Source organism: Micropterus dolomieu, linkage group LG18 (assembly GCF_021292245.1).
Source record: "Micropterus dolomieu isolate WLL.071019.BEF.003 ecotype Adirondacks linkage group LG18, ASM2129224v1, whole genome shotgun sequence".
NCBI classification, from domain to species: domain Eukaryota; kingdom Metazoa; phylum Chordata; class Actinopteri; order Centrarchiformes; family Centrarchidae; genus Micropterus; species Micropterus dolomieu.
Genome location: NC_060167.1, coordinates 26,746,400 through 26,768,896, shown reverse-complemented (window position 1 = coordinate 26,768,896; position 22,497 = coordinate 26,746,400). Strand labels below are relative to the sequence as shown.

Sequence of the window (22,497 nt, the reverse complement as noted above, 5' to 3'; positions counted from 1 at the left end):
GGATACTTTCCCTCACAGTCTGAACTGTGTCAGTGAGAGCAGAAATAAAAGGCCGTTTGTGAGCAGGAATTCACCCAGAGATAGTAAAAAGTGCATCAGATCGAGTTAATGGGGTGCAAATAAAAACTGTGCAAAGTAGGGCCAAATTTACAACTGTGAGTAGTTGAGGCATCAAGGCGGTCACAAAATGCAAATAAGTAATAACAGAATTCTCATGCAAATAGATTATATGAAGACTCAAAGGCCTGTAGGAAAATTCAGAGTCTCTGAGGCCTTCTATCAAGAGACCACAGAAATCCCCTCATGCTACTTAGTGAAGGCAGACGCTTAAACCTATAATCTAAACAGGGAATTTTCTTGAAACATTATGAACCTTGTGGCTACTATATAATCCCTTAAAAAGATGCTTTATTTGACACCACACTGGAAACAAAACCTGTGGAAAGCTGATGGAACCTGTACAAGACAAACGGCAAAATACGTTCACAGGATTGGGTTTCTATTTAAAGACCCGTTATTGAAACAGTCTTAATATTCTTTTAATTTGTGGATGCACGTATTTGCTGCCTTTGACATTTTTGCTTAAAAACATCAGACCACACCATAATCAGGAAATCAGTGGGGCAGTTAATGACTTCATAGTCTAATATTAACATCAACTCTGCTTCCATCAGATGAAACTGCTGTCAGCACCGTGCCACCAGATGACAGATACAAACTGAATTAAATTATTTTCCAATGAAATTTGTCTGTGCCTAAGGATGTCGTGTACATACAGAAACATAATCTGTAGTGACATACTGTATATGTGCACAGACAAATTCAAGATCTATTTGAATGTGGTGTTGGCCAGTCTGTTGGCCATTTTATTGACTCTGGGCCCAGACCTTTCTGTTATGCTCAGCCATTGTGTACTAAAAGCTGGTGCACTCCAAGTGTAAAAACCTACACGGACATAGTTACAATTACCTGTGGTGACACTTGAAAGGATTTACTTTGAGATAGGCGGAAACTACATGAAGGCAGTTTGATAAGGCACTGCATGAAGCAAACACTGTTTACGTGTTGTGGTCAGAAATCTCTTCCAGTCATCAAGGATTCTGAAAAAGCCTTGTGGCAGCAAACACGTGAGCTGCTGGGAAAACACCTAAACAAAAGGGCTGTTGTTCATTGTAATGCCCTTCTTAGCTTTATCGCTCATGTGTATGTAACCTTACCTGTCACGGAACTAATGACGTCACGCATATCTTTGTGTCAGACTAACTGAACTGGCAGCTGAGTTATCAAACTGCTGTCAGTCTGATAAACCAGAGAAATGTATCAGCCTGAACCACTGCACCACCACTGGCTCCAAGGTCCTCCTGGTCCTGCCGGTCCTCCTCTCAGAGCTTCTTCAGATTAACTAAGTGCTTGTGCTGTGGGTTTGCTCCCCTATTATTTATAAAAGCACGCTATTGCATTTGCAGTCTGCTATTAGCTTATATTTAAGCAAAAGATCATCCAGTCCTCTCCAGCTGTGTTTAGCGGAAGCTTCAGTGAGCTTAGCATAGCTTGGGCTGCTAGTTTAAAACATACATATAACCCAGAATGACACTCTGAAGCAAAAACACTGACAGCATCCGTAAACAGCAGAGATGACAGACAAACCACACCCAAATTGCACCAACTCGAGAACAAACATCACAAAGAGGAGACTGGACACGCCCCACCACCCACTCAGGTGTCCAGCCCTCATTGTAAAAACACAATCTGACAATTGAAACCTCACTCCAAATGTATGAGGCTGCCAATGTCTTAGCGTAGGCTTTCCTAGGGAAGCTAAATGTGATGCTTTGGTAGATGGAAAACTTCCCCAGCTCCACATTTAAAAAATTTAACCACCAACTCAATCTGCTAGTCAAAAAGCCGCCCCAGACATCCATGAGACAGGAAATAGACATGTCAAGCATAGCATCTCAGTAATATCCAGAGCTGTCATAATTATAGGAAGGATCTTGTCCAATCTTGGCATCTTGCAAGACAGAAATCCAGCCTAACAAATGTATTTTAGGAAAACTTGCAGTTTAGCATCAATCATGCTTAACAGTACATGTCACTAGCCATGGATTATCCACTGGCCTCTGACCACCATCCTTGCCTTAGGAAAAGATGCTGAAACAGCTTTTCACTGTCCATGTCACCTCTCATGACGGAGATAAATGCTGGGCAGGACAGGGTTGTCACCGTCACGGCAGCTACAGTGCGCCGGCTCCAATCCTGCATCCCAGTCTGAAGAATAGCTGTCACTAACTGGGTTTGAGCAGGCATAGATGTGTGTGTGTGGTTGTGTGTGTGTCATTGTGTTTGGACACCTGCCTTGCGGTTCTCCATGTGTCACATCATGCTTTCATCAGTATGAGCAGAATTCACCCTTAAGTCTTAATACCACAGAATCTACTTTACCACCAAAAACAAGCCCGAAAATCATAACTGACAGCTGCCTCTGAGATTAGACAGGATAAAGTAGCAGAGCCGCACACAATAAATGGGCCAGGCCAATATTATCAGCCGAGTTTAGCTCACCACAAAATCGTCCATGCTGTATGGCTCATTCTTGAGATTGCAGTGATTCTACTAGACATGGCCTAACAATGGCGTGCACAGGGACAACCACACAAGTGATCAGACCAGTTTTGTCTGTTCCCACTGTACTACGGCTGTAGCTGGTGGTTTTGCCACATCTCAGATATCAGCAGTGAAAACTGGTGAGTGATTGATGGTAGAATAATGGCTAAAACAAAAAAAGACAAGGTTGTAAAAGCAGAATATTACGGTGTGTCAAATAAGACTGTAGCCAAGAAAACAGCATTTAGCCGATTCCTGATAAATGCTTGTTAAAAGCCAGAAAATGCACCAATGGCAGAAATGTCCCACAGACAGATGTATAGTGAGTGGCACATACTCTAATTCAGACTGTTTGTTTATGCCCATTTTACAGAACTCAGCCACACAAACATACACAGCTGTGCAAGCATAAAACACATCCTGTGTGTACATAGCTACTGACAGTAGTACAAAAGCTGATAAAGCCTTTCCTTCACCAAAACACTCGTCAGCATCACAGAAAAGAGCTATAACAATGGACCTGAAGCCAAATACTGTTTCTTCTTAAATAAGCAGATTTATGTGTACAGGAGTTGCACAGAAAACGTTTTGGTTGCCCTACAGAAGGGAATTTGACAACAGAAACAACCAGACGCTTTGTGCCAAAATGTCTGAGTGGAATCTGGAGTGGGCAGCGAGCGCTGCTGTTTTCATGCCATCTGGACAGTGGTTCTGTTGTCCACTGTGAGCCCTGGTTCAAGATGTGATTTTCATGGCTGGAAAACACTTAGCTGCGAGACGCTACAGCAGCTGAAAACAGTTTCCAACAACCACCGTGACTGCTTTGCACTCACCGAGCCGGTTTTTTCATCACTCTTTAAAACCGTCTCAAATCTCCAATGATGCATCAGCATTTGAATGGATTCATCCCCTCATTTAAGACCCTGATCCAATCAGTCTCCCATCTTGCTTATTTAATCCACTTTGGAGGACAAAAACTGAGGGTAAGTGAAGTGGTTGGTGTATCTGAGGATGGTCAAACTATCTATATAACTGTGAGACAGATGAAACACTCAGGATGACAGTTTTGGCCCCGCTTTTGGGAATGAGTGTTTTAAAGCCTGCTGAACTATTTGACCGGCAAAAACATACATTTTAAGATGACTGGTTGAGGTGGTGCTGTTCTGTGGGTTGGCTGGAGCTGGACAGCAAGCAGGGGCAATGAAAGACAAAAGGTGGATTGTGATGCTCTATTTAACAGTAGGTGCTTGCCAAGTTGCCTTCAGCCTGCCAGCTGACCCATCTGTATTGTTTAATCAATTAACAGCCACAAGACATGCCCTGCCTGAAACTATTGCCGCTCCACGTATCACCATAGCCAGTATTCCCATGAATTATCACATTAAAAGCTTGCGACAACAGCTATAAAACGGCACACACTTTTTTTTATTAAACGTGAGCTCAAAATGGGATTTAATCCATGTTGCAATACACAGGACGCTGAGAGGGACAAAAGTGGGGCAGCCCTCAAATAATCCCCCCACCCCACTGTCCCCCTCTATTTCTGCATCCAAAAAGATACAGCTTGTATGGAGACACTTGAATGCATTTAACTGCTAAAACGGCTATCCAGACAACTAACATAGGCTACATATAACTTGTTCTCATACAGTTTCAACAGCACTTATCCCAGGGTGGAGCATCACAGCCATGAGCGTACAGGTAGAGGGAACATGCTTTCCTGGTGTCAGCAACAGAGCACTTTGTACTGAACACTCAATAATTAATATAGTGAGGAGTGCATACAACAGCAACGCTGGAAGCATGATAGACCATAAAAATTTAAATGACTGAGGCAGTCCGAGAGAAAAAGAAATAGAATATCAGATATTTATCTCAGAGTTCTGAGATATCAAACTGACTAACAGTACTTTGCATCTGACTGAATAACTTATTACTTAAATTGAACATGTTAGACAAGTTGTATTTAGCTGCAGTGGGTCAGCAAATGAGCATATTTAACGCAAAGCGTGAACTCAGTGCAGAAAGTCAAAGTCGTTATCAATGACACAGACAGACACAGCCCTTCTGAAGGGCACCTGCTGAAGTTGGTTGAATTCATTCTCAAGAGCACAACCACCCAGTGATGCATGATATTAAAACTGTGGATACCGGGTGCTCCAAGAGTGGGTGAGGAGACAAGTAGTTACCGTTAACAAACGTCCGTTATAAGTTTCGGTGGTCAACCGTTAAAGAGGGTCCAGTAACCAAACAAGCGAGGCAACCATCGTTAGTAACGGACAACACACTGACCACAATTAACCTCAACGATAAAAACGGCACGTTTAAAACACCTACCGTGCTGCCAGGCGCAGACAAGTAGTACACAGCACAGCGCTGTCTTCAATTAAGGCTTAAAATATTTTCAGGCCAGCTGGAAACGGAGTGGACACTCGCCGTGTCCGTGAAGGCTGTGGAGGAGAGAAGCCGGGTTTGGTGTCTTTTGTTTTGTGTCTCTGAGCCCGAGGGAGGCGTGTGCGCTGATGCCTTCAGGAGCGCCTCGGACACTCACACTCCACAGTTTCATTACTGTATATGATTTTGGTACACGTTAGGGTGCTTTTGTTGGCAACTGAATAACAACGCGGATACTGTAGGAGAGTTACCTTATGGGGACACATTTCTACTGCGTGTTGCAAAAAAAGAAAGAGAAAAAAAAGCCCAATGCTCTGTCATGTCACACCTCAATAACTGCGTCTGTCTCATTCATCCTCTCTATGCTGAAGGTCTCCTTGCTCAGGCACCCGGATCACTTCCCTTGCAAGTGTTGTGTTTGAATTCTTCCTGCATGCACCTCGCGGCTGGTAACGCTCATGTAAGATGGAAAAAGAGGTGGATGCAAATCTCGGCAGGTAGCCTACAACATCTGTCCTGCCGAATTATGCATCCATGTCTTAAGGTCCTTTTCTGACACAGTTCAGACACTTGGCTGTGCTCATAGATCAAACGCGGTAATCACGACACCTTTTAGCTGAATCTCAATGAATGCTACTTCTACTAAGTGTAATAAAATATTAACGACTCTAAACGTTGAAAAAAAGATATACTTCGAGTCATTTATCACAATTAATGAATCCCACGAAGGATATTATAGCGTTTAAAAGCAGTATTTGGAGGTGCATGCAATTCTCGGCTGGCATGCAAAACTCGACATAACACCGGCACTGATGGATTGATTACCTATCGTATTTAAGGCTGTATTATATCCTTACATCACACAAAACACAATTGTTGAACCACGAAAATGCACTATTAATACTGCACATCACACAACCAAATAATCAAAACAATGCAGAGAAATGCAATGGGATGCAGACTTGGAAATTTGAAAAAGAAAGGGGGAAGCTAACTTTCTCCCATCAGCATTATGTGCAAATAACATAATGTGTGCACGTTGTTATATTTACCCTATACATATTCTGTAGCCCACATGCATCCATACATTTGCACTCTAACCCTGTCCACTTCTCTTCTATATAAGATATTTTTAATATATTGACATATACTGTAGCTTATTATATCTGTAAAATTCCACTGTACATATTGTAAGATATAGCATAACTGTACTCGTCTGTAAAATCACTATATTTCAGCACTTCTGGTTAGATGCTAACGCCATTTCATTAGCTCTGTACCTGGCCTCTGCATAATGACAATAAAGTTAAATCTAATTTAAGAAAAACAAAAGAAAGAAATCCGACAAATTGTCAAAACATGTCGATTGACTGGAACGTTTGTTGGGGATAAAAAAAAGCCTTCAGACTATCCTGGAGATCTTCAGCAACAGACAGGGAAGGAAGACAGGGAGTTGCAATATGCTACCACCCTGAAGGCAGCACGTGCTGGAGACTGGTTAAGAGCGCCACAAGCTGGATGCTCTATGGTAATAGCCTACCTGCTTTTATACAGTCATGTTAATAACGCAACCACATGCACATAATATCCATACTCTAATTCTGACCTCAGGGAGCAGTCAGATGTCAACAACCAGTATAAAGCTTCTTTGTCTAATGTGTGTCATCACACATGTGCAATTCCTGCTATAGCAAATTCATTATCAAGGTAACATGCAAATTGCCCAGTGTATTCCTGTGCTGCTGTGTCCTGTAACTACATCTTGTAATAATCTCATTGATAACCAAACTCCACAGTGATGCTTCACCGTGAACAGCAGTGTGATCTAGTGTCCATCTGATAAACAGCTGTCCCGTGGCTCTTTTTGATCAACTTTGTCTTGATGCTGAGTTTTAGGTTGTTGTTCTTTTTTTGTAGTCCTTTAAGTGGTATATTAAAAAACATATTTTTTTAGGGTAGAAGAGTTGGTTTCAATTTGTTACCTGTGCGTGTGGGTAGGATGCGTGGTCTGTCTGTCCCCAAACGCTGAAGACAAATTGCAAGCTGTTTCTCCTTTGGGGCTTTGTCCAAGCCAGCGGCTATCAGGTAAGAGCCAAACTGTTCTTTCCATGTCTTCCACTGTGTGGACAGGTTGTCTAGCATGGGCAAAAGAGGCTGCATTTGAGCTAAATATGCTGGTGCGTGCATGTTGGAGGACTACTGTACCACCCAGGACCAAGGCTATGAAGAGCATTCAGAGAAATGTTATGGAAAATACAACTCAAAGCAAATCACTCTGGAAAAGGGGTCACAGCTTTGCAAAAATAATCAAGGTTTGATAGCCAAATAATAACCTAAACTGTTCGCGAATGAATGTACAGCATTCAGATTGAAGTGTGGCGACAGATAACACTACGTCATGGTAAAAGCTCTTCCAATTTCCCACTGTGTGGTTTATGAAGTAAAACAAATTATCTGTTTTTCAGCCAATGACTCACCAGTGCTGGAGCTGTATGTGCGAACAGTGGTGTCAGTCAGAGGCGGTGAGCAGCCTGAGTCTATGGACGCTGTGTCGTCATCTTGGGAACAGCCAGCCTGGATGGCTCTCAGGTAGCTGTGGCTGCGTGATCGGAAGCATGTTGGCATGGGCAAGTCTGGAGGCTCTGGGTTGTCCTGAGATTGAGAACGGGAATCTCTGTATGTGGACTCGGAGCCGCGGTCCTCGTAATGATGGCTCATTTCCAGGTCCCGTAGCTGGAGGGAAGAAAGGCCAATAATTGCAAAAACGTAACAGTGGTGTGTGTTCATTTGGATCACAATAGCTGCTCCGAGTGCTGGAGGTGACCACTAACTGCCCAGCTGAGTGTTTCTGTAAAGGGCATTCTCCACCTATGAGACACTTTAATAGGATGCAATTAGATGGCCCACAAATGGTCAAAAGTACAACTGCATGACATTTAGGTATGGTGGTACAATTAGTGCAAGTATTGTAGATCACAGTGCTCTTAAACCTCAGTGTTGCTCCTCATGCTTCTCTTCATGCTGTTTTTTTGATGGGCTGTCATTTCATCTGTAAAATGCATTTCTTACAGATAAAATAAATGCTAAGGCAAGAGACATCACTTTAAAAAGTAAATTATTGAGAGCTCTTTTGAAGAGTAAGAACCAGCCTTGCAGATGATGGGTTTCATTTTCTGTTGATTGACAGAAACAGCCCAAATGTGTTTGTAGCAAAGTTATTTTGATGGTTCAGAGGTGGGTGATTGCAGGAGAGGCAGCATTTTGGAGTCATGTTAAATGTTGGGTATTGGTGCTTTTCACTTGCTCTGATTCAAATAAATTTTGTTGGTAAAAGGTTTAAAACTTGACCCCTTAAATTATAATGTTTTTTAAATGTGTTTGGTATGCTGCTGTGCATGTAAATTAAAGCAATAAATTCATATACTGGACACATTTGTTAAGGCCATGATCTGTCAGAGATTGGGTGCAAATCCTGTACTAATAGCCTGCACTGTCTCATTTGACTAGTTCATTGAAAAAGATCAGAGCCACTTCACGTAGTTGTTCATCATCTCAGTGACCTTGTCAGAGGGAAGCTAATGGCTCTTATGTAAGTAGACGAATTGCACATAAAACTACCAATGTCGTTTATTTGACTTTTAGGTTCGTAACATTAATATGAGATACATTTGGTAAATAGGGATTCTTTGTTCGCTGGAAGCTCATTCATTCAAGTCATTCAAACTGTATCTGTGAAAATGCTAATTATACTACGGAAATGAGTATTAGCAGCTCAAGGCAGACAAAGTAGTCTTTGAAACTGGTGATTTGAAAGTAGAAAGTTTGCTAGGAGCTAAGTGATGTAAATTTCGAGCCAGCATAAATGTGTTCTTAACTCGTTTGAAAAATATCAGCTGAGCTAAAGACAGACAAAGAGACCCAAACGGACAGAGAAAAACTGGAATTCATTATTTCAGCTCTGACTGCTGCTCACTAACCCCACATTTAATTCGGTCCCTGTCTGTCCTGTACAAGAAGGCACTGACCTGTTCCATGCAGCTACGTCTGCCCAAGGTGCTGCAGGCCTGGCTGAAGTCATCATCATCCCAGCGTGGCAAAGACGAGCCTGTCTCCCCAATGCAGTCTAGGTTGTCCAGGCTGCGATTATTGGAGAGCTCTCTGAGAGATGGAAGACAGCTGGAAAGAGGAGTAAGGTGGGAGTGAAAAGAAAGATAAAGGAGATGTGTTAAGGATTTGAAACATAAGTAGGAAAATTAAAGGCAACGTCAGCAGTGCAGGAGGACATATTCAGTGAAAAGATGCAAAAACAGTTGTTGTTATTATATGATGACAGGGAGGCAGAAAGGAAACATGGATTGCGGGAGAAAATGAATGATCAGCAAAACCAGGAATTGAAAGAGAGATAAAAGGAAGATAAGGTTGTTATTCAAGTTATCCCTTTCATTTCCACTTTCATTTGTGAGTCACCATGACTCAGAATCTCGACTCCATTCCAGTTTCATCTAATTTTAGCATTTGAGCATGCAAAGCCAGTGATGTCAGGTGACGCATGTACACAGGTCTCTCTGCCATCACGGTGCCAAAGACAAAGAACAGGTTTAGATTTTAATCAAGCAGCAACTCTGAAATTTTTACATATTCTTTGTTGGCACACAGTGATAGTAGCATGACAGTTAAAGCTGACAGGCCGTGGGCTATGGACACAGATGTCCCCTCATTCCCCCAGTTGAATAGTGTCAAACTCAGCTACTTTTCACCTAAAAGCACTGGGCAGATGGTATTTACAAGCTTAAGGGAGGTTGGCAGTTGTTGGCAGCAGGGCATGAATTTGGCATTTGGAGTTGCCACTGACTTTACAGACATCTGGAGGGGGGCAGTGCAGAGTCAATCATTGTAAATGATCCAATCAGACATAAGCGTTTTGCACCACACCCCTGAGACATGGCTTACAGACCTATCACTGACCTGCTCATTGACCTGCCCAGCTGGTGCAAAGAGGACACACTGTGGAGTGGAGACCACAGCGCATCCAGCTCCCCCTGCAACAAGGTGTACTCCAGGGTTCTGCTGCTCACGCCAATCAGGGTGGAGCAGACCGGAAGAGAGTGGGGTTGGATGATCAGGGATTGGCAGGGGGAGTAGGGTTAGTCATTCAAGCACGCTTTAGGGAAGAATAAATCCTTAAATTTCTAAACAGACTTTAAAGGGATTTTGAAATCTTTTATTCATGTGGAGGTGTGTGTGTCAGGTAGACCCGTGGCAGTGTTTCCGAAAGTGATGCCCTCTTGTTTCGGTTGAATGGAGTTGTATTTTCTTACATCAACACTCAATCTGTGATCCAACCAGAAATATAAAAAGTGTGTGCATTTTGACACTGCAACCTCCAAATTTAAGGGAAACAAAAACGACAGCTGCTTTATTGGCATTTAGAGGCATTGTCACAAACGTTGTCATTTCAATTCCTGGAACAACCTTTGTTAATATTAAAAGTCGATTATAGCATACATGCATGCTGACGGAAATGTAAAGCATAGTTAAATTGACTTATGCTGACTGTATTGCATTTATGTATCTGAATGCATTGGCAAAACATTAACACACATCCAAAATAGAGTACAGTACAGCAAAGCAACAAAATATATGGCAAAAGAAATGATTAAAATTTCATAAAGTTCTGTCCTGCAGACAGTCATTTCAGAAAGAAACCTAAGAATGCAGAAAATCTTTTTTCTTGGACAGCAGAACTGCTGCCAAAACGTTTTGCCACAAAAAAAATAAAAAATAAAAACGTTTTGCCACTTTATGGCAATGTGACTGTTCCTCTACAAAACACACACTTCTAAAATCTGAGTAATAGTAAAACACAAAAGTTCCGTCTTGCTCAAATTCGCTCAACATTGCCTTAGATCCAAATGAAAGAACGTGGTCAATTCAGCTGTCCCACTGCTCCTTTATCACATATTGTGCAATACGTCTGCTTCAGAAAGCGTGTAATTTAAAGACCAGTGAGGCGCAATGCCAGTCAGTTGGAGAGATGAGACTGTTTGTGGTGGACTGTGGTGATTTACTGGTTGAGAAGAAACAAAAGTCAGTGTCATATTACGTAAACTACACTAATTTTGTTGGTGTCCTCTTAGCTAGGCTGATGTTGCTTTGTCGGTCCAACAGTGGGAAAGTAAATCACAGCTGAGGTATGGTAGTAAGGCTGGCACCACTTAATTCTACGCATAAGTAAGTGCAATGCGGACTGTGTGTACTTGTGTATGCATGTTGGATGCATTTGTGTTTCCCTGCATACTGGCATGGGGAGGCTGGGTGTGACAGTTTCCTTCTTATATGTCCAGGACAGCTTGGCTTATTCATTTTCTTTTGATTGTTGAGAGGTTGTGCCAATCAGTATTTATAACTGCGTCTTCTTATGAGTGTCTGGGTGAAAATCAAAAGTTTTTATAGCCACACATTTTAAAAGGCCAAGCAGTACTCTTCATTTGAGTATATTCGCATTTAGGTTATAACTGAAGGCTTTAAATTATACATACAAAAAAATAAACATTTTGTTTGTTTCTCAACTGAGCATGACTGGAAATAAAGGACTTACTGATGTAAACAAACTTTTCACAGCAACATGAAGTACTCCGATTCAATAATTATCTGATTATCTTTATTAAAAACCTGTCCATCATTTTGGGACAGTTGAATTTTAATCATGGGGCTACTATGGTTTTCACATGAATCATGGTACATTTAACATTGGGTTGTTTCCCTTGCTGTTGAATACTAATGTACTGCATAATAAAGTTCAGTCTGTTGTCTTACTTGCGTGGGGGTAGCTGGTCGCTCAGAGACTGCTGTGTAGCCCTGAGGTAGCTCTGGCGACGAGCGGCGCCTTTTGGTGAGGGTTTGGGGCTTCCCTCTGAGTCGTCGCTGTCCTCCATGTCTCCCATGGCCTTCACATAGCTACCACTGCGCATCCGCCGACATGGGATTTCATTGGCACCCCCGCTGCGGCCTAATGTGCTACTCCAATCCCCCTATAGGCAGCATTAAGTAGATAATTAGTAAATAAATTAGTCTTTAGTTTTTTGACAATCTGTGTCATCCCTTTATCCCTGTATTGGTGTATTAGAGTCTGTAAAAATAACACCTCTGTAAATATAACTTTTATTAAGCACTACATTCACATCAGGCCTACTCACCCTTCGTCCAACCTGCAGGTAGTTGCAGGTTAGTTCCTGTTGGCAGGATTTGGACTTGAGCATGGACCTGTCCAGAGTAGCTGAGCCTTTCTGGATCACCTGTCTTGGCTGGCCCATGGTCAGTGTGGACCAGGACCCTCCTTTCATATAGTCATTATCATTAATTACCATTCTTCCTGTTTCACCTAGTCCACCACCTCCTCCCCCCCCAGGCACAGAAAGTGGCTGATACTTCAGGTCATTGCTAGTTTTGGAGGAGCTGATAGTGTTGTACCCACTGTGGATGTATCTGTTCTGGCCTCCCTGGCTGTCGTGGCCAGTTGGACGCCCCAGAGTCATCATGGCCATGGTGTTATGGTAGCTGCTCAAATCGCTGCTGTCCAAATCGTCTGAGCTCCAGTAACCTGACATGTTGGAGCGTGGTCGTCGCTTGGCAGTCGCCTCTGATTTTGTACCCCTATCTTTACTTTTGGATCTGCGATTCTGCTTCCCACCGTCTTCCGTGCCAGACGAGCCTCCACCACTGCCAGTAGAGCGTCCATTGACATTTCCTTTCATGTTGTGGCTCTCCAGTGACTGGGACTTCGCAAAGAGCTTCTGCACTGAGTGCAGCATGTAACGGATGCGACCAGGACTGTCTGTGCGCTGCTTGGCAGCAGCGACGGCGGATGTTCGATGAAACTGCAACGTGCTAAATCCGTCGCGGCCTCCAGGTAGTTGCTTATCAAACTCTAGCAGACTGGTTGGGGCCTGGTTTTTGGTCATATGATGTGAAATAGTTGCTGAGCCGCTTGTAATCATAGGTGTCCGTCCACTAAGCCCTGCCATGCCCATGCCTGTTCCCATGCCCATGCCCATGGACATGGATGTGCCCATGGTCCCCGTGCTTATCCCCCCGATGCTGTCCCCAGGGGGGGAGAAGTCAGACTGGTCATAGGAGTTGTAGTGAATCCTGGGGAAGGTGCTGCTGTTGGACAGCTGGTTGTTGAGGGGCAGCATGCAGTCTGGTGGAAGGGAGCCTGGGTTGGCTGATGGATAAAGGTGGGGGTCCATGGTGCCATAGTGCTCCATTGTGGGGCTCAGCAGGTAAGGGCTGCGTGTCAGGGTGCTGGTTCTCGGAGGGTAGAGGGCCTCTGGATGGCCTGGGGAAGGTTCACAGGAGTCAGAGAGGTGTCTGTTACGGTTGGTCCCCAACCCTTTCATGGTGGCGTGGAGGTCCAACCCTCTAGAAGACCCCCAGGCCAAGTAGAGATGACTGATGACCTAGTAGGTGATTCCTAGAAAACAGAGACAAACAGGACAGAAAGACACCACACAAGAGACAGGGAAGAGATTTAGAACTGGTTAATATGGTACTGTACAAAACACACAAACATACACATTCAAACAGCTCCTATCAACTCAGCCACACAAACACACCCATTATGTGCCAAATCAGACTACAAGCACACTAGCTGTAGGGCTGTGAGGGAAATACTGCGCAGTGAATGAGCAAGCTTTCCCTTGCTTCCCACAGCAAACATCTGTGTTAAAATGCTGGACTTGGATGGAAAAACACGAGCTGTAGTCAGTGGGCCAGGGCATATATTATGGGAGAAAGAACAATTGCCTGCAGTCATCTGTAACTCCAGACACCTCCACAGCTATGTGGGGCTACAGTACATGCCAACAGTCAGTTAACAAGTATCTCCTCTTATCTGTCTAATCACATTCGTGAAAAGAAGATTAGAAGAACATTAATTCAGACAGCAGAAACATCCTGTGCATCAATTGACAAATTAATCTTTGTGTAGGTGTAGCATTGGTTATTGAAACATGTGCTATTTCATCAGAAAACAACAACAAACAAAAAACGTTGACAGATAAAAATGTCTAAATAACATACCTGCTGCCTCTCTGCATATCTTACATGCCTACTTGTGATACAGAACAGCCAGATCTCTGGGAGAGCCCTTTCTTTCAGTTTGTAACACTCTTTTTCTGCTTATATTTCCATCTGTTTCTCTATCTCTCTCTTCCTCCACCATTCCCTCTCTGTCCTCTTCCCGCCTCCAGTGGGTATGCTGGGCGCTGGTCACCTAGCTCCTGTCCTATCTTTGCATGGCGAGCCAAGGATGGCGGGCAGACAGTCACAGTGAAACAAGTGAAGAGGATTTGACCAGCGGGTGGTCGGTTGCAGGAGTTGGCGGCTACACCTCCTCGTCCTCCTAGTCAAGCTGTGCAAATGCCCTGCCTGGCAAAGTGGCAAGGAGGGTACTTCTTGTCATGGAAAATAATACATGATAATGGATTAGGGATATCATGTAAAGGCAACGCGAAGGTAATACATACTTTTATGCTTTTTTATGCAGTGACAGGTATATTAATGAGTGGCACCTCATCCAATGTGGAATAATCACTGAGAGAAAATGTAATTTGTCTTCTTTCTCAGAAAAGTCAGACACAAGAATAGGGTATATATATATATATATATATATATAAATAAATAAAGTATAGTGAGTATCTATTCAATTTGTGATTTATTTTTATCATTCCGGCTAGACTAAAGGCAGATACCATTAATGAAGGTCAAAACTCATGCTGCTTCCTTATCTCTGCTGGTGTAGTTAATTGAATGCAGATTAATCGATGAATATTCTGCTTTGGGTCAACAGATTATCTAAATCCCCAGAAATTAATGTTTCCTTTACTACAGCATGTGGACCTAACCAGGGAGATCACAAATATTTCCTGAATCCATCTGTCACTTAGACTTGGCAGCTGCAGCTGAATGACATGTTTAAATCAACCCCATTACTCTGATGTTGAATATTCAGATCATTCCTTGGATATTTAGGTGGATATTTAATATTGTTATACCACAATGTTCTATCAAATTCCTCTCCAAGACTGATAAAAAGTAACCGTAGTGTGATGATAGCACGCGGCATATTAAATTTACATTGGCTTGAAAAATAAAATTCTGCTATTGGGCGTCCTGTGGGCCAGCAGTCTAACCAGTCTAACCATGATTTCCTTACTTTGATTTTGGCCATGTGCTCTTGTTGCAAAAATACCAGAAAGATGATTTAAATGCCTCTAGATGCAGGTTACTTGAACTGTCTGAACCTTGCAGTCAATGGCTTTCATTTCTAAAAGTTGAAAATCTAATATTGTCCCCCACATCTCATAGCCTGGTAATATCTCAAAGGAAAAGTCTCCTTCGTACTCCCGTGACAAGGCCATTTGAATCTACAAAATAGACTGTTCGTCAGCAAGCTGTAGGAATGGAAGTTCACTTTAAATCTCAGTGCTCACCCTCAGAGAGCTAGAAATCTGGAAAAAATGAGATAATTGCAAGTTGCAGTGCACTGCTAGAGAGACAATAAGGGATGGGACATTGAAAAGCAGTTCCCTTACAAGATTACACTTAATTCATAATCAACTCACATTGTAGCTGATTATGATTCACTGCTTCAGAGAAGGCACTGATATGTATTGTGTGTTACCTTGCCTTTACATAATAGGTGCACGCACACACTTTTGGCAATTAGCTATTTGCAAAAAATCTCCATATAAATAATAAGCTTGGCTTTCATGCCACCATTATTAGCATGCTGCAGGCACAGGCTCATTTAGTGTCATTAACACAGCCTTCTCAGAGTGCCATCTCTGCTGATAGGGTCAAATCCTCTAAATCCTTTTACACCACATTAGCTAACTGCCTCATATCCTGCCGTGACACGCCACTCAGCTAAGCTTAGCATACCCTCCTCAATGTGTCAACCAGTGCGGCTCAAAATGACAGTGATAGTCGCATTATTAAAGGAGGTAGGATTGTAAACTGTACACTGCCAGTCAAAAGTTTTGAACACTTTAGCACAATTGGAAAATGTTGTTAATGTAGATAATCTACAGTCTACTCTAAAAGTAGATGAGGTATAAAACAAATGAGTCATGTGTGTGACTTTTATTTTACTGGACATAGAGATTTCTAGCAGAAAACGTACTGAACATTTATCTTATAAATTATATTTTTTATGTTATTAAGTGCACTGGCTTTAATAAAACACTAGTTAAGAAATGAAGGCGCTGATTCACACCCCTTGATTTTGTTACAGTGAATCAATCAGTTTCTGTTAAAAGACTATTCAAATTATTCATACAGTATAAATTACTCACATGTATTTTTGATCTACAATGAAGTTTGAGATGTAACCAAAAATGTTAACAGTGCTTTATAGTAATGTTACTCTATTCCTATAAAGCTCAAGCTATTGGCCACTCAGTCTCAAATAACAGAAAGGATGCAAGGTTCAGTGTGTCCACTGGGCAGACAGGCAGCAGCTTTTTCAAAATGTTACCCTCTCAATAGAAATGTTAGAGCTGCCATAATATGGAAGCTTTAGCTAATCATGTTGCCTCTAAATGCCTGTAATATGGTTTTCATTAAACAGGGCAACAAGATGTATGTGACAATCAAGCATGGCAGCTAATATGCATCATGTGTAACCACTGACAAATCTGTTACAGTCTCACTGCAAAGTATAATAATAGCGGTCGAGACACATTATGACCCTCAGAGAAGAAAAATAAAAGAATTTAGGTCAAGCTTACGCATTCATTGGCTCGGTGCAGTGTACAGTGCTCATAGAGAATGGTGTGCTCAAAAATGAGTGCACAGCAGAACGTTGATGCGTCTGTGTTTGTGTGTGTCTTTACACCCTGCTTGGAGCGTCTGGTGGTAGTATCTCCCTCCCTTGTGCACTGGGGAGCTGCCATCTGCTCCTCCAGTGGGAATAAGGGGCGTTTGGCACCGTGTCCAATTCATGACCTTACTCAATTCTCTCAGCCACCACAACCTAGGAGCCACAGGCAGTTCACGCTACTAACCAGAGGGGGGCGATCACACTCAATACAAGCTGAACTGTGTTCCTGCCAAGTTTCATCACTCTCTGATGTTTTCATACAGCATGTTATGAGGCTAGGTTATGAGAGTCTAGTTGTCCAAGTCAGAATTTTTTACATTATTTGTCACAGATTCTGACACAAAGCTTTGGAGATGTGATGAAAAGGTCTGTTTGGATGTCAAGCAATGTGTGAATAGCAATCCAAAATGTCCCAGAGCCATGCCTGAAACTAAATTGTCTCTGCAGCACTCCATGTCTCGAAAGTGACAACCTATTTCAAACTGGATGTTTGCTTAATGTAAATATTTCCCATTCATGCAAAAATACTCCATTACAAATACAGTATGTATAATATAATAAGCAAAATTGAAACACTTGTTCTGCATTATGGCACCTGTAACTGATACATGATATCACTGATACATTATTATATATGGCATTATTACATTGTTAATACCAATGCATCAATGTATAAGCAGTGTTTTACTGTTGTAGCTGGTTGAGGTGGAGCTAATTTTAACTATTTTATATACAGTTATTTCAGTCCAGTGGTTCCAAACTTAGTAGTTGGATCCCCTCCAAAGATAACTGACAAATCCTGGGATATTAAGTGGGATAAGAAAGATGAAAAACTAATGAAGTTCTGCTATACTTTTCATTTTTGGACAATGTATTCTTTCTTTTATTATGTAGACTTTGACACATTTGGACCTTGAAACTATCTGAGAAGTTTAGAGGGTAAATCGGTGAATTTGGTGAAACTGCTAACAACCCATAGACAAGGGCCCCAACTAGAAACTGCTTTTTTTGTCAGGGGCCAGAAGCCAAAGGTTGGAAAACATTGGTTTTATCTTTAATGATGTATTATATTTTACAAGCTTTTCATAAGTCTTAATCGGAAAGTAAGCTGTCAAATAACTATAGAGAAGTGAAAAGTACAATACCTCCATCTGAAATGTAGTAGTATAAAATGGAAATACTAGACAGGCTACTGTGTATAAGTAAAGTACATAATGTACAGAAGTATAGAACATGAGTGAACGTACTTAGCAACCTTCCATCACTGCTAATTTGTCAAAAATACTACAACACGGGTACAGAGGAATGGATGCTTTGGGATGAAAATGTTTGAATTGAACCAAAAAACAGGAGCACAAAATAAAAATATGAAATACAGTCTTTATCTCTAGTAAAACTCCTGTGTCAACATTTGACTATGAAAAAGCACTAAATGAAGATTTTATCCATTTTATTTCCAACCATGATTACTCAATATTCAATATTTCACATATTTCCTGGCATGAAATCAAATGGACTCCACTCACTCCTCACTCCAAGAGAGAATTTTTATTCCCAAATATTTTCATTCACACGCCTAAGCTTTGCCACCCTTGTAATGTTCAAACTGACTGCTGGATTCTGTATCAAAACATCTCTGTGTTGCCTGTGCTGTAGCCCTTGAGTTGCCAAATTTTTCAAACCGGTAGCCAGTTTCTGCACTGGCGAGTCTGTGGGGCAGCCAGATTAGGATGAGAGACTGAGCAAAGGACATCTTCCCCTCATCTGAGCAACACTGTACAGAGAGGCAGTTTGTCAGAGCACAGCGCAGTCAGTCAGTGAGCCCATCTGCTCTGTAAGCTTATACAGCACTGCCCTGGAAGACAGGGGGCAGCTTTGTGTGCGAGTGTGCTGTGTCTGAAGGCAGTGTGTGTTACATGTAACGAGGGAGGCGAATGCTTATGGACTGCTGGTGAAGAGGAAGGGACAGAAGGAACTGAGGGAAAAGCTGTGGGGAGAAAGGTGTGGGCTTTGACAGCAGTGAAAATGAAAGCAATCTCAAGGGAATGAGAAGGTGAGAAAATGAGTAAATGTGTTGTAAACTGAGCACTGGGGAGAGGGTGAAGCAATATGAAGAAGCAGAGGAAGATGACAGACAGAAATCAGCAAGGGGGCAGAGATGTAGCATGGAGGAGGAAGAACGAGAGAGGGGGCGGTGTCGAGAGAGTTATGATTTCAGTTTATTTATTTTTTGCATATATGAAGGAATCAAGCCAAGTTTTTAGTTGATGAGATACTGGAGGAGGAGATGTGTGTCAGTTAGCATAGTGTTACATGCATGTGTTTATCCCAGAAAAGGTGTGAGGGTGTAAATGAGTGTGAATATGTGAGGCATATGCGTGTGAACATTAATAATTGCCTACGACTTCTTGAAAGAATTGAACATTCTTAGCTTTGTTTTAAGTTGTGAGGCTGTGTTCTAGTGAGAAGTAATTGAATAATTTGTCAGTCACTGAATGCCTCTGAGTGTTTGTGAGCGAGGACGCACGCGTGCACAAACACTCACGTAATAAAATAAGAAAATGCGTGTATGTGCGTGCATGCGCTTGTGTGGAGCAGGCTAACCTTGTCCTCATTACACTCTCTCTTCCATCGCTGCTGTGCTCTGGCCTATTTTCACAGTTATAAATTTACCACTCTCCCCTCTGTTGTGATAGATGACCCACTCATTTTAGCCCATCTCTGAAGACCGTGAGCCAGAAAGGAAGTAAGTGAAAGACAGTGGCACCACTTCCCTGCTTATGATGGCGATAGAACTTTCCATGTCCCCAAAACAGTTTCTGTGTGTAAAGACCGTGCATTAAACGGGTGTGGAGTGACGTTGTTACCATTTTTGTTTTTCAGGGTGAGGAAAGCCTAGTATTAAAAAATAAAAAACAGTGAATACATTTAGGAGCTGAATGTGCCATCGGGAGAGTCCCAGGGAATTAAAGTGGAGAGTGTTTCTGAGTGTTTTACATTTAAGAAAGTAGCTCTTCCTGACTGTTACATCAAGTCCTGATTATCATAAAATATTAGCAGTGGCTAGAGACTTCAAGGCTGTGTATTGACAAGCATATTTCTGTTCTGAAGATGATTAAGGCACTGAATTTTAGGAACAGTTTTATTGTTGCTATTCTGACACTGTTCCTGAACTCCGATTAGCCTGGAGGGGAGCAACTGAAGAGAGAAGAGATCAATAAAATACACCACTCCTGTCAAATAGAAACTCTGCGTGCATTGTATTTTACCATTAATCTCCACAGCATTTGCACACAACTAATATTCATTTGGTCTAGTTCAGAAACAATTCAATAGGCGTTAAGTGGCTGCGAGGGCTCAAGGATCCTAATCAGTGAGTCACCTTTGAATTCAAGTGTTGAAATAAATAAATAAAAACATTGAAATCCCACTTGCCGGTCCTTGATGTGACAGCAATAATAACCAAATATGCTGTGCATGTTTATATAAAAGTGTGTTGATTTAACGTAGAGTTATTTCTCAATTTATTTTGTGATCCACATAGCAAACAAACGCAGAAGTGCTTCCTAAATATTTGCACTGTGGTTTAGGTCCCAAACAATTCATCTGTATAAACCTGAGCTACATTTATTCCTAAAGTCACATGATGATATAAAATGTAGCTTATTCGTTTTTGACCTTCACCTCTAGTCTGCGTGGCAGCAGTTATCATGGCCATGTTCCAACATAAATCCTCCACTCCCACCCCCTTCGACCTTGTCGTTGTCCCTTTGCGGATCTGTTGGGACAGTCTACTTGTAGGTGTGAAAGCAACTGTGTGTCAACACCACTGAGCAAATTAAGTTACAAACAAAACAATTCACTAGTGAATCAAATGCTACTGAACAACTTCCTTTCTTATCAATCAGTCACGGCTGTCTTACATTTTAAAACAGCTTGTCAACATTCAGATATATTTCAAAAGCAACTTTAAAGGATAGAGTACCACTCACATGCCCATAAGTACGCTGAAAGAGTTATTCTTCATTTGAAAAAGATAGACTTATAGTGTGACTCCAGTGTAACAGTGAGCAGTCTGAGATAGTAACACAAAGAGGGAAGACTATACCTTTAGAAGATATCCACCTAATTTGGCTAATTGAGACTGCTGAACCCTCATATTAGCTTCAGCTGAACTGAATTTTGGATATTGTCTTTTACACCAAAAACTTTCAAGAAGGGTGTATCTTCATGGACAGTGTAAACAGGATTTTCACGGGTTTGGCCTTATGCCCCTAAAAAAAAGATGCGCTCTGTGGCTACTGTGGCCTCCGCTGCCTCTTTGTCCGTTGCCTCTATCCTGTCAATACCGGTTTTACACACCAGTGTCTTTTGCTGAGATTCTGAATTCTTATACTTTATGAAACGTCTGTATCTTCACTGCGCTGCATTATTATAAAAGATGATGAACTACTCGTAGGTCACATCTCTCTCTCTCTCGTCCAGGCGCTGTCTCTCCCTCTTCATCTCCTGCAGTTCTCATGCATTAGTTCCTGTTGTTGACTGTGAAGCTGCTGTGGCTGCTTTGAATTACAGTATGTTGGTGGAAAACATTCCCAAATTGTTGAAAGGTTCTCCTGGCAATTCAAATGAATGGAAAAAATATGAATATTGTGAATGTTTAGTAAGACCTCGTTAAAAAGATGGACCTTCTGTCAGCACCCTTAGTGACTGACTGCCAGCATCCCTAATGAATGGTTATTATTGACAAGCATTAACAAATTAGAAAAATGGAGAAAATCATCATTAACCCTTAAGATAAATTAAAATCATTGTTTTTTTTGATGGCCTTTCTGTCCTGGCATTTGGCCTTTGTGCCCTCAAAAACTATAACAACACCAAAGGCCAAGTGGCCTCGCCCCTAAAATGATGAAATTATCAGGTCTGAACAGGAGGACTGACTTCAGCAACCAATAACTCATGTTGGTATTGTATTATGATTTACATTAATTTATTAAAAAAAAATGTAAACATATTAAATCTACAGGAAGCAAGAGTAGTGGGTTAGCTTCTTGACTTCACATCACATTCGAAAGGATCAAACACCTCATAATACAACCAATCTCCACCCAATTTCAAGCTGAAGACACGGTGGCCAGACATGGCCTTGTGCTACTTTATTTGAGTGTATTTTTATATTTGGGAATAACACGGGGATGGGTGTCTCTCGCTGCACTGGGTCCTGCACTCAGCGAAGCACAGTGGCAGGAGAGGGTTGTGGGCTACAGCTGTGGCCTCTATCTCTAGATTCAGGGCAAATCATAAAGCCTAATCCAAACAGACATAGAGATGTGCACATATGCATGCGCACACACAGGCACTAGCATATTTCTATGAGTGCACATATATTAAGACACCTGAATGCAAAGATACCATACAAACACTCACTCTCACACAGAGACACACACCCCATCTCCCACATGCAGTAAGGATCCACATCAAAGGCTTCAAGATCCTGGCATTATCTATTATACTGAAGGCACTATATGTTCTAAAACTTTAACTTTAATCCACAGATGTTCAAAATATCACTATCATGTCAAATTACAGCAAACTCTCTCTAACTGTGTGCTATG

The 22,497-nt window shown here is 41.9% G+C and overlaps 1 protein-coding gene across 8 annotated transcripts in view; it reads right to left on the bottom strand.

The window, feature by feature from the left end:
- Nucleotides 1-22,497, bottom strand: part of dlgap4b (discs, large (Drosophila) homolog-associated protein 4b) — a 133,428-nt gene that overhangs the window by 10,275 nt on the left and 100,656 nt on the right. For 7 of the 8 annotated variants that reach the window (XM_046076270.1, XM_046076272.1, XM_046076277.1 and 4 more), the window contains 5 exons: nucleotides 12,195-13,471; nucleotides 11,815-12,029; nucleotides 9,024-9,174; nucleotides 7,476-7,731; nucleotides 6,981-7,133 (listed from right to left, as the gene is read on the bottom strand). In XM_046076270.1, the coding sequence (XP_045932226.1) occupies nucleotides 6,981-7,133; nucleotides 7,476-7,731; nucleotides 9,024-9,174; nucleotides 11,815-12,029; nucleotides 12,195-13,397 (1,978 nt within the window). In that variant the 5' untranslated portion in view covers nucleotides 13,398-13,471. The remainder of the gene's footprint in view (nucleotides 1-6,980; nucleotides 7,134-7,475; nucleotides 7,732-9,023; nucleotides 9,175-11,814; nucleotides 12,030-12,194; nucleotides 13,472-22,497) is intronic. The other variant, XM_046076276.1, reaches the window with a different exon arrangement.